The 12,718-nt window shown below is 44.4% G+C and overlaps 1 protein-coding gene across 1 annotated transcript; it reads right to left on the bottom strand.

The window, feature by feature from the left end:
• Positions 1 to 488: 488 nt before the first annotated feature.
• GPX7 (glutathione peroxidase 7) lies at positions 489 to 12,009 on the bottom strand. The gene is made up of 3 exons (XM_064147391.1): positions 11,751 to 12,009; positions 2,715 to 2,976; positions 489 to 863 (listed from the first exon to the last, which is right to left on the bottom strand). The coding sequence occupies exons 1-3, from the start codon at positions 11,955 to 11,957 to the stop codon at positions 700 to 702; spliced, it is 633 nt and encodes a 210-aa protein (XP_064003461.1). The 5' UTR covers positions 11,958 to 12,009; the 3' UTR covers positions 489 to 699.
• Positions 12,010 to 12,718: the final 709 nt, after the last annotated feature.

Below are 12,718 nucleotides of genomic sequence, written 5' to 3'. Positions count from 1 at the left end.
CAGAACTGGATGCTATTATAAAGGGAATAATAAATTTAACATCCACTGTATGAGGCAAGGCTAACTCTTCCCAGGCAACATGCTAATAGAAGAAACAGCCATTTCATCTCTGGTCCTGAGATGTTCAGGGGCTTTTAAAATAGGTGAGGAAATGCAGAAATTCTTCTAATAGCATTTGGAGAAGTTTTACAGATTCTTTGTCTTCACATTTCTTTCACTTAAGTTTTATAGATTTTTTTTTCCCCCAAGCCCTTCTTAACTGACTTTGGAGGCAAATGAAGTTAAATATATTTGGCCTTGGTGGGCAGAAACACATCAATCCATGGAGTCTGCCTGATTTGAAGGTATCTGGTTGGGTACCTGCCTTGATTCAATCAGTGAGATCCCCCCTTTTTTGAGCCTTCTGCCTACAGGTCTCAGCTGACTTCATACAGTGCTACCAACAATGAATGATTTGAACTGGGAAAGAAACAATTGCTAAGGAGCTCTTCTTTCCTACAAAGGTAACATTTTATTCAGTTGGAGAAAAGAAATTAAATTCCTCTGACCATGATAGCTTGCTGTTTTCTACATATTTTGGGTGAAGAATATAGATTCCACAGGTCACCATTTCCCTTCCCCACATATGCTCCTTTAGAGCAAACCCCTGCTCTGATTCTCAATAGAGATGTAATCGGCATACAGGGTGGGGGTTAAAAATCATAATTCATCCTTTTTCTTCAGGATGATTTTCCTTACAAGGTCTGTAACATAAGGTCTTATTTCTTCAATGGTGACAGTAGAGTCCCAGGCCTTTACTACTTTCCCATTGGGGTCCACCAGATATTTCCAGAAGTTCCAGGTTGGTTCTTCTCCCGTAGAATCTACAGGGGAAAAAATAAACAAACAAACAAACAAACAAAAAAGCAGAACCTTAGAAAACTACATTAGCCAATTCCTGACGTTTGTCCATGTCAATTTGATAACTACGTTTTCAGAGGAAGAAAGAATGTAACATTAAGAGGGAGTTCAGACTGAAAAATAAGATAAATTTTCTGGCAAACAGGGAGCTTTAACTAGACAGTTGCCCCTTGGAGACTAATGGGAACAGTCCAGATTGAGACAGACAGACAAGAGAAAGCACTGTAATCAGTTTAAAGTGTGTGTGCATGTGTGTGTGTGGCTGTGCCACACAGATAAATTTGAAACAGTTTAGAATTGTTAGGAGAATGGAATCTGGCATAACAATGTGGCTGTACCATGGCCTGCATGTGTGTCCAGAAGTTATCCTTCAGAAGCACCCAGTATCACAGTGCTTCAGAGGAGTGTTTCAAGAAATGCTTGACAACAAACAACTGTCACTACTACAGTAAGAATCCTGTTGGGCAAAACAGAAATGGAAGGAGATGAAGTTTTTATGGAAGATTTTAAGGCCAGGCTGGACAACCTGACCTCATGGAAAGTCTCCCTGCCCTGGCAGGAGGGTTGGAATTAGATGATCCTTGAGGTCCCTTCCAACCCTGACAATTCTGTGATTCTGTGAAGAGGATTAGAGGGAAGTTTGGCCAGTACAGAGACCCATGACACACACCTGGTAGGAGATGTGTTTAGGCTGATTAAAAGTAATACCAAGACTCCTTTAAATTTAGTAACTATGTGGCAGAGCACTGTGGTGCTGGAGAGAAGCAGCAGTAATAATGGTCCCTGCAGAATGCAGCTTAGGTGATGTCATTCTATGTCCTTGCAGGAAGGCATTTCCTTCACTCTGCAACAAGACTGACAGTTGAGCATTGAAATGGTATTTAAAGTGTTCACTCAGGGCACAAAGAATGCCCTGATAGAGAATCTCCTGCCTTGCAGTGGATTTTATCAGCTGTCTGCTAAGAACTAGCACAGCCTCTTCAGGTCTCAGTGATAGAACTGTACAGTATGGCTACAGTACAGTACATCCCTTCCCTACATGGGAAGGGATGAGCAAAGGAGGATTCAAGGACATCTCTGAGTGGTTTTACTTTTTCATTGTTGAAGTGAATTAGATGCTTTGCTTCCACTTATCCTACAGCTCTTGAGATCACAGGCTCACAGGATGGGTTGGAAGGGACCTCTGGAGATCTGCTAGTCCAACCCCCCTGCCAGAGCAGGACTATAGAATCTAGTGCAGGTCTAATGAAGGAACACATTCAGACAGGGCTTGAAAGTCTCCAGAAAAGAAGACTCCACAACCTCTCTGGGGAGGTTCCTGTGCCCTGTCACCCTTACAGTAAAGAACTTTATCCTCATGCTGAGGTGGAACTTCCTGTGCTATAGTTTACATCCACTGCCCCTTGTCCTATCACAGGGCACATGTGATCAGAGGCTGTCCCTTCCTTCTTGACACCCAGGCTTCAGATATGAATCTTTAAGGTCCAGCCTGCAGTAGTAGAAGCACTTAGAAGACCACAGTAAAGGAAGATTAGGGGTAGGTATTGCATGCATATGGGAGAACATTTCAAGACCTGTGCTCCACAGAGAGGTTTATTAGTTCAGCTTTTACAGGCCGTTTGCTTTTGGAGCATCTTCATCCCTGAAGGTCTTTCTAGAGGGTTAGACAAAGCTGTCGGGGTAACCCAGAGAGGAATCCTGCCTGGTGCAGGAGGATGGACTGGATGGCTTCTGGCCTGACAGTTCTGCACAGGTATCTTTCTGTCAGAGGTATTCTACAGTGAGGAAGCCCTGTAGCATTCCAGTTTACTCACCAATTAAGTATTTGAAGGCCGGGATGGCGGCGGCTCCGCTGACTGCAATCTTGCTGAACATAGGGAAGGAGGCACCGTAGGTCTTGCGTGCAAAGCTCTCTATTTCTTTGTTGGTGTCTGGCTCTTGCTGCCCAAACTGATTGCATGGGAATGCCAGCACATTGAAGTGGTAGGGGCCCAGGTCTCTCTGTAACTGCTGTAAGGCCTTGTAGTGGCTCTCTGTGTACCCACATTCACTGGCAACGTTGACAACCAGCGACACCTGAAGAACAAGGGATGAAGGAATGTGCTGCAAGCCACTTCTCTAGGCAGGCTGGGTGCAGATTATTTTCAAACAAATGAGGATGTCTAGAGAACTGGGACTGAACACTTACACTTGAAACTACATCAAGGCACGTTCACAATAGGATGATTTAACATTTGTTGTATGTATTTCCATTTGGTGTCTGTGAAGATAATCAATAAAGCACTAAGCAGACTGTGCTAGTTTGAGGCTAACTGGAATATTTTAATGAGAGAAATTAGATTACAGGCTGTGAAAAGGAAACAGTGGTGATGTCTACTTTACTCATAGGCTTGCTGAGATGTATAAAAACAAGAACATAAACACAGATAACACAGTCAGTGTGTGTCTCTGGGTGCCTGTACTTTTCTCTCTGGCCTGCTTTCTGTGTAACTAATCCTTCTGCTTTCTAACTGCCCTGTCCAATCCTCCAAACTCACTTTGCACATAAGGCAAAGTTGGGGATAAGGTAGAAGGGTGGAAAGAAGATGGAAGGGTGGTTGGGAGCCCCTCCTGGGGACTCTGGCTTCTGGGAGGGCTGTTGTGTTTCTGTATTGCTTTTAACTTGTATATTTCTGTATATAGCTGTATATGCTGTAACTATCTGCTTGTATATTGTGCTAAGCTGTAAATACAAAGCTTCATTCATTAACTTCCAGCTGGGCTGAGTCTCGTTTGGGTGATTTCATAAGTAACACCCAAAACATCACATGCTCTTAATTCTCAGAACCCGTGTTCCTCTGTTCTGCCTTTTGGATGGTTTCTAAGCATATTTACCGAATGACCTTCCAGCTAAGGTGTCCCACAAACTTGCAAATTAATGCATTTCTGCTGGTTCATTTATCTATAATGAAGCATCTGTTCTACAGCACCCTTCCTTGTACAGAATTCAGTGTTCACACAGAACTGGATGATCCATTTACCATTGCTAGTCTAGATGTCTTCAGCTTGAAATTAATAGAAACAGTTACAGGATCTGGGGCTACTCTGTGCAGTGTGGACTGCAAAAATTTCCCAGTAAGCCCACTTAGTGGAGAAAAAAATTGCAGCAGGTTTTGCACAGAGATTTGCTGCCTGAATTAGAGATTCCTGAGAGTGAAGACTGTGCCCACCATCCTTTAAAAAGTTATTCCTGCAGCTGATTTTGATGTTGTGCTCATTGTGCCATTTGGGCATTGCCATTGGGCACCTATTTGCCCAGGCAGATCAGGTGGAGAAGCAAAAGCCAAACACAGATGAACACTGCAGTAAAACAGAGGCAGAACATATTGTGGGACAGAATTTGTTGGGGAAATTCAGTGACCCAGCCCTGAGCTGACACCTACTGCACAGCTTCTCAAGGTTATGCAGGGCTTTCTGTTGTTTTTGAGCTACTTTGTCTTTAAATAGCTTCTAGAATTTATGTTTATAATTACAGTTTTTATTATTCTTACTCATGTTGTGAGTAGCCATTCATGGTACACAAACTGAGGCCACTCTCATGTTTCCTTAAGAGTGGATTTAAGGTGGATATAATAGACCCTTTAGATAGAGCAACACTAGCAATTCACATTGGATCCTTCTCCAAGGGTTTGGAAATTTCATAGCAGCTGAATGCTGGGTTCATTGTTGTGGGTGTGAGACAGTGGTGTTGGAGGGCTCAGTGCCAAAAGGAAAGCCTGAACTTTATAAATAGTAACTGACCTGATCAAATCACACAGCAAGTAGCTGCAGGGCAAGAACAGGAAGTAAAAAATCCAGACTCCAGGTCTCATACTCTTGTAGCTGTGACCAGATCTCGTACCTTGCTCAACTTAAAATGGTAGATTCTAATGTCACTATTGTTCCACATCCTTATGGGGACATTTTTATATCAAATATAAAACTACATAGGAAATAAGAATGGAGTATATCAAAGAAATTACAACAGATGAAAAATTACTGCATGTGTACAATTGCAATTTGGTTAAGGTGTAAGATAATAAGATGAAAACTCTAGAAGGGGTAGGAATGAGTAAAGAAAAAAGCTAAGGGGATGTTGTTTATGATTTCTTACATTAACTACTAACATTTTGTGCAATTTGTTTCTCCTATAGGTCCCTGGCTATGTTTACAGTGGTTTTGGAGCAGCACTCTTTCCCCTGTCAACAGGTAATCTCATCAAGAAGTGGATGTAACCCTCCTTGTGGTGTAGTGTGTCAACAGCATGCAGTCCAGCTGATCCCTCTACACCCGTGCATGAAGTATGCTCTAAAGCCCTCTAGCTCACTCCCAGAGCATCACACTCAGCCACTCACTGAAGAGATCTATCTGAAACTTTCCATTCAGCCTCCTACACCACCCCAAGATGCAGTGTATCATTAGGGAGGTCTTTCAAAGAAGAGATGAACACTTCATGATGCATTCCTCCTGCAGACTGTCAGCATTTCAAATGGAAATGACATCCTGGACATATTAAAAATAACTGTTGGCAGTTCTGCTGTTTTAAAATAATCTGCATTTACCAAGCATAGTGACAAGTGTAGTTGAGTGTGACTGAAGATAACATAACACTGAGAGCTGAAGTCATATTTAGTTCTTTTAGATGATCTTCTAGAGGCTTTTCAAAGTATAGTTTAAGGCTCAGAATTCTCATGATGCAGAAGTATTCAAAACCTTTCTGTATTCATACCTACCCTAAATATAATGGCAATGTAGGAACTGATTGTTGGAGATCTGGGGAAATAAGGTTCTGGAGGCATTCAGATATGAGGGATGACTTGCCAATGAAAACAATCATGCTTCTACAACTTGAGATTGAAATAAGGAGCACTTGAAAGAATTCACTCAAAAAAAACCTCAACAGCTTTAATTTACGAGCTGTTTAAAGCCAGTGGTTACTCAGTACAGTGGTGAAAATCAGGAGAACTCACGCTGAAAATGGGGCAAACTTCCAAACCTCACACAAAGTAGCAGGCAGCATTTCTTAGAATGGCAGACACATTCTGCTCCTCTTCTTCCCTGTTACTTAACTCCATCGTTTAATACTGCAAACCTTCTAACACATCATAAAAACAAAGCTTTCAGGATTTTTTAGTATTTCATGAGGAATGTTTAAAATGATTGTTCAAAACTCTTTACCAAGTCACCTTTCAAATGTCTGCTACCACAAGCAGTTAAATGCAGTGATTTGTGTGTGTGTGTTTTGGTTTTTATTAAAAAGTACTTTTGATTTGTATTCTGTACTTTGACTTTTTATAACTATTTAAATGAAGTTCAGTGTGCCTCCTGACTTCATGCTCTGAGAGTGCAAGCCAACCACACCACCTAGTGTGCAGTGCAAACAATTCATCCCAGACCTAGCAAAAACGATGTTTTAAGCCGAATTTTCAGCTAGCCACTGTCTAACCTCTTGGTGTTTCCTTTCCTCGGCTTACAAAACTCGTGCGTTCTGGTAGTGAAATCATTTAACCCACTGCAAACACAGTTCTTGGTTTACTTAATGTTTACACCAGTGAACCTCCTTCGGGCAGACAGCCCTAGAGAGATCTATGAATCTGCTGGCAGCTTCAAGTAACCCTTACAGATCTTTTAGCAGACAGTAGATTCCTGAGGTTTTTAGACTTGGAGATTCTAAAGTGGCTCCGTCTGACTGATGGCAGAACCAGCCACGAGTGTCAGATTACACTAGCTTGCAAAGCTGGTACCTTCCTGAAGATAAAAAGCAGTACTTGTGCAGGATTGGAGCTGCAATGGTCTGTATTTGTGTTCAGTTCTGGGCCCCCCAGTTTAGGAGGGACACTGAGATGCTTGAGCGTGTCCAGAGAAGGGCGACGAGGCTGGTGAGAGGCCTTGAGCACAGCCCTACGAGGAGAGGCTGAGGGAGCTGGGATTGTTTAGCCTGGAGAAGAGGAGGCTCAGGGGGGACCTTATTGCTGTCTACAACTACCTGAGGGGTGGTTGTGGCCAGGGGGAGGTTGCTCTCTTCTCTCAGGTGGCCAGCACCAGAACGAGAGGACACAGCCTCAGGCTACACCAGGGGAAATTTAGGCTCGAGGTGAGGAGAAAGTTCTTCACTGAGAGAGTGATTGGACACTGGAATGGGCTGCCCGGGGAGGTGGTGGAGTCGCCGTCCCTGGAGCTGTTCAAGGCAAGGTTGGACGTGGCACTTGGTGCCATGGTCTAGCCTTGAGCTCTGTGGTAAAGGGTTGGACTTGATGATCTGTGAGGTCTCTTCCAACCTTGGTGATACTGTGATACTGTGATTTATCCACTGTTGTGGAGGGCCTGTAGGCCCAAAAATAGGCTTATTTATGCCTTGCCCTGTCTGGACATGTTTTTCTGCCAGGACCCCTGGTTGTTATCAGGTTGTGTAAGCCCCCACACACCCAGCCCATGTGATCCCCATATTTGGGGAAAGTCCAGGCAAGTGCTTTTGCCTATGATTGGTCATTCTAGTGGCCAAGGGACCATTAACCTCGGCCCACATTCCATAAATAGTGGTGCACAGGTAAACAACGTGCTCGGACGCCATTGCTCACACTCGGAGACCCACTCACAGCTCCCTGCCTGCGTACCTTACTACCAAAGCTCACTTAAGCCTGCCTATATATATATATGTGGAGCCTATAGTCTCCTAGCCAGCTGTGCACATCTGCATGCCACTGTGTTATCAAGACCAGATCTTGTATTGCCTGCCTTTACCTACGGAGCTCAGACTCCCGAGCAGCTGCGCACATCCTGCATGCCCGCTGCCTATCATTGCCTGGTAAGCGCCGTTGCCGCTGAGATAAGCAGGAGCAGACTCTGAATCGTCTGCACACACTATCGGCCTGCTAGCCACGTGAGATCGTGCTCAGACAGTACGATATCCTACTCCTGCACCTGAGATCCCGCCTGCTAAGGATCCCTGGACAGAGCATTCAGAAGAAGCCAGCAGCACAAAGGCAGAGATTGCATCCCTTGCCAGGAGAAGCAGGTCAGAGACCATCACTTCCCCAGAAGCTGGGAAGAATCTCCTTTCCCCTCAAGCTGGGAAGATTCCAGTCTCAAAGTCCATGGGCAGAGATGCCCTGAAGTTTGGACACTAGGTATAGGCTGTGACGTAGCGCCGGAGGGTGATTATTGATTAATAAGAGTTGTGAGTAATTGTTTTGATGCCTCTGTAAGTATCTGTTGCCTCTGCCATAGAGCAGAATCAGTTTCCAGCCCGCTCTGCTGGACAAATAGTATATAGACCCCAAACAGTATTTGCCATGGGGAAAAAACCCCTCTCTCTGTTTCTAGTTTGAATGTTTGCTAGTTATTCATTTTACTGTAAATATTTTATCCTAGAATGTTTTCATAACTGTGTAGACTCCTTTTAATATTAATATACAGTGGTTGGGGGTGGTGAGAGTCCAGAATATTGAGTTTAATAAATATAATATTTTTATAGAATATTATTTCGCATCAATTAATTTCTGCCCTCTGCCAAAACCGGCGTAGGTAGCAGAACACCCCTCCGTGACAACCACATTCTCAGACTGCAGAGCTGTAATGCAAAGGGCCTAGCAAAATAAACTTGGTGTTGTTACAGGGCCTAATGCTATTACATTATCCTAGTAACTTTGGTTATGGACTTCCAAAGCACTGCACTAACACTCCTCAGCATGCTGTCACAGCATCACAGTCCTCAGCTGTGCAGCAGGCAGGCAGGCATTGGTGTAAACGCAGCAGGAAATAGAATCATAGAATCAACCAGGTTGGAAGAGATCTCCAACATCATCCAGTCCAACCTATCACCCAGCCCTGTCCAATCAACTAGTCCATGGCACTAAGTGCCTCATACAGTCTTTTTTTGAACACCTCCAGAGATGGCAACTCTGCCACCTCCCTGGGCAGCTCATGCTTCAGAGTTACAGCTCCCAAATAGATACTGAGTTTGGTGAGAATGCTGTCTCTGACAGCATATCTGATAGAGAGCATAAATAATATTGAGGCTTTATTGAACTACATAGGTAGATAGTCAGAAAAATCATCTTATTTGCACCCTGCCCTTCATTATTGATGTAAATGGGGCAATATCAGTATGGTGGCCTGGCCAAATTGTAGGTGGATGGCCTTCTCCTGCAACACAGTAAAGCAGGCAGATTTTGGATCTACTTCCCTTGTGGTACACTTGTTCTCAGTTGTAATAGCCCTGCTTTTCTCTACTTTCAGGTACAAATAATACAATACCTGATTTTGTAGGCATGTATGTCCAATTTTGGGCACCTGACAATCTAATCTCTTGTGCTCCCCTAAAAAGGTAGCACTCCCTCACCTGTTAATATTTTTATTGAAGTGGAGGAGAGGTTATGCCTGTGCACATTTATTTCAGAAAAAAAATCAACCTGTTGCTTGGTTGTTGTTTTTTCATGATTGTTATTTCAAAATTGCTAGCACATCTCTTGTGTACTCTGTACAGAGGTACTTGTGACTTGCATTAACGTACACTTCAGTGGAAATGGAATTCATCAAAATCAGTCTTTTTCTTTCTTACTAGGAAGAACTGCTTCAGTGATCTGAATGCACAGTAACTTATATTAATGATGAGTTACTGAAGAAAGATTCTGCAAGTCATGAACTGCACCAAGTGCATGGCTCTTGTGTTTTTACAGCTAGCAAACTTTTTTGTTGCATATATGTTCTGGGAGCTTGTGGATCTTTTCAATTCCCAATTTACTACCAATTAAGTAGTTGTTTAAATAAATTAACTGAGTGACTGAACTGAGGAAAATGTCTTCTCTGCATCTGCCAGAAAGCTTAAGGCTGTGAACAGCTGGTTTAGCAATTAGCAGACTCTTGTTCCAGGGGCTAACTAGAACCTCACTTTCTTCAAAGCACCAGGAGCACACACATAGTGCTTACATATGATTTGCTTTCTTTTAAATTATGATGACAGAAATGCTATGTTTTATTGCCATAATTGTATTTAAAATTGTGTGCCCACACATTATCAGACATCAGCTAGCTGAGCATTCCCAGGCTCTCTGAATGCAAATCCTTTTGCTCCATCCAGAAGCTGCTCATCACTTTTTTTGAATACACTATTCCGTATTGTCTAGCAGAGATCAAGCAGTGTCAGTCACCAATGGTGTTACCTTCCCTAGGGTATGAGTCTAGAGTTCCCCTTACAAAACCAGGCACACCTCCAAGGACACCCTAATGTCAGAGCACCACTGCAGAAAGAGACATAGCCCCCTAACCTGGTGTGTTCCTGAGATTCCAGATCAGCCTTTGCAGCTTGGTCTGGAGGTGATGAACACCAAGAGTTCTCTGTGGGGTGGCTATAAGGAATTCCTCCCAGTTCCCCGTTACACTTTTCCATGTGAATTCTGGCTCTGAGGTAGAAAAGCTACAAGTGGCATTTGCTTACTCAGACAGATTTGCAGATGACCTGCAAACAAATCATGCTCCACTAACAAGATTTATTGACAGAGTCTTTGGAAGGAACTCCTAAGAAAAGCAAATATTGCTTCATATTAAATAGGTCCCGTGGGTTTTCCAGCATAGGTAGCTGAGCGTGCAGTGCACCAGTTCTGCTCTGCCTGCATTGCAAATGGAGAACTTTGACCAGGTACAATTCAGAGCTCTCATCTGATCCAAACCTACCAAACTCCCTTTTTATACATCAAACGTACATCTCCTCCCAAGGGCCTCTGCCTTCCTGCCCCTGTTTTAGTGACTTGCTGCTGTGACTAGTAAGCTCAGCCAAGCATCTGACGAGGGGGGAAAAGGAAGGTGGAAACACAAAGCTGGAGATAGGGTGAAAGCTGGAAGGTGGTGCCTGCTTTTCTGAGCAGCAGCTGATAGACTGCCTGGCTGCATCATGGAAGATGTGTCCCTAAAGTGCCAAGGGTGTCTGTGGTGGGCTTTATGTTGATGTCAGTTTCTCTCATTTGTGCATGCAGCTTTGAGAGCTTACAGGATTGTGCCCTCTGTGCATCAAGGTCCCTTTTTACTCTTCCTTATGTACTGATCGTCCTTCCTAGAGCGTCAAACCACTAAATAATGTAAAATAAAATCAGGTCTCATTCAAGGAAACTGTTCTTAAAATGGGAAGGAGACTTCCGCTTGGAACTTATCACTGTAACATGCAAATAAATCTAAAAGGCATTCTAACAGCATGTGTGTATCTACCTGCCCTTCTTCATACTGCTGTCACAATCCAAAGCAGCCAGCATGATGTTGCTGTTACCTCACTAGTGGGAGATTAACATAATTATCACGTCTCACATGTTTTTTGCTAGTTACGGTGAAATTTGTTAATTCTATTGGCTACTGACTAAACACCCCACCCCGCACCTTTTAAGGTAGAACGTCAGAAAAGATTGGGATTCAGGCAAAAATGATGTACTAAAAGTCATGCAGTTAAGTCAGAAATAAGCTCCGAAAATAAGTTATATAAGCTACAAACTTCCTGAGCTTCACATTTCCTCAGCACAGCCCAGGGCAGCTTCTGCTGCTGAATGAAAGCAGACAGGCATCGCCTGCCTGCCACGTCTGCAGGCTGCAGCCTGCACCAGGCACAGAGGCGGACACACAGACAGAGGTTAGTCTGAAAACGTTTTATTGAGCCTGCGAAGTCTTCCGGAGCGCTATCAAAGGAAGCATGCAGGCAGCCCTTCGGAGCAGATAATGAAGAGCCGTACCCCCAGGCCTACCTGCGTGCGTTAAAGTGCAATCTCCGCCCGTACTTGCTTTTGGCAGGCATGCAGAAGTGGCTGGTTAGTGAGCGCGGGCGAGAGCCGCCCGGCTTCGTGCAGACTTACCGAGCCCCTGTACTTCTCCAGGGAGACAAGCTTGCCCCTGATGTTTACCACTTTGAACGTGTAAAAATCGGGCTCCTTCTGCTGCGTAGTAGAAAATGCTAAGAGCAGCAGCGCTGCAATAGCAAGGAGCATGGCTAGAGGGATGAGGACAGCTCTGGGTAACGCGGAGGAAGGCTGGTGCTCCACACTGCCCTCCGGATCCAGCATGCTGCACAGCCCCGCCGCAGGGACGCTCGGCACGGCAGAGCAGCGCTGCCGCAAAGAAAGCACTGCTGCAAACGCGCCTTTTGCAACACTCTGGCTTTAGGAGCTGTGTCGCTCGGAGGGCACGGGGGAGCTGTATTCGTGGGGAATTCAGAGCCACTGAACCGGAGTATTCAGTGGTGGTAGTGATGGATTAAGGCCAGCGATGAGTACAGGACGAAATAAAGCGCTGGTGGGCTCAAGAATAGTAGCAATGTACGTGTCTGTGGGGCACCAGTCACATTTGGAACTCTGCTTGATCTGCGTCCTAGGAAAGGTAGGGCTGGGGTCACTGTGACTTTTGGTGTATTTGCAGAAGCCTTTTTTTAGTATACTAACGAAAGCATCTGCTAAGTGTTGTGTAATGTCAAAGGACACCAGGGGCTTGGTAGCTAGTGGTTAGTGATGCAAGCGCTCTGAACAAGAGTCACAGCACAAGGCAAAACCTGAGTTGCTACAAACCTGGCGTGGGCAGTACCATGAGATGTGGAGCACTGTTAGCCAGGCCTTTAGGACATTTGTCTCCTCATGCACCTGGCTGGCCATAAGCGATGGCCAGACCACTGCTCTTCACAGTGTGATCTGGGAGAAACCCCATTACCAAAGAGCAAGACAGAGGCATTGAACTTCAGGAACTGCATTTGCTACTAAAGCTTTCAGATACACAGAGCCAAAACAGTGCTTCAGTGCACCGATGCCACTCAGGAAAACAAAACAAAACAAAA

Source organism: Pogoniulus pusillus, chromosome 8 (assembly GCF_015220805.1).
Source record: "Pogoniulus pusillus isolate bPogPus1 chromosome 8, bPogPus1.pri, whole genome shotgun sequence".
NCBI classification, from domain to species: domain Eukaryota; kingdom Metazoa; phylum Chordata; class Aves; order Piciformes; family Lybiidae; genus Pogoniulus; species Pogoniulus pusillus.
Note: the sequence above shows the minus strand (reverse complement) of the source record. Positions and strands in the feature narration are given on the sequence as shown.

Coding starts and splice junctions, on each gene's coding strand:
- GPX7 (XM_064147391.1), bottom strand. CDS start 11,957: ATGCTGGATCCGGAGGGCAGTGTGGAGCACCAGCCTTCCTCCGCGTTA. Junction 2,977..11,750: donor TGGAGAAGTACAGGGGCTCG/GTAAGTCTGCAC, acceptor CTTGTTCTTCAG/GTGTCGCTGGTTGTCAACGT. Junction 864..2,714: donor GGCCTTCAAATACTTAATTG/GTGAGTAAACTG, acceptor TTTCCCCTGTAG/ATTCTACGGGAGAAGAACCA.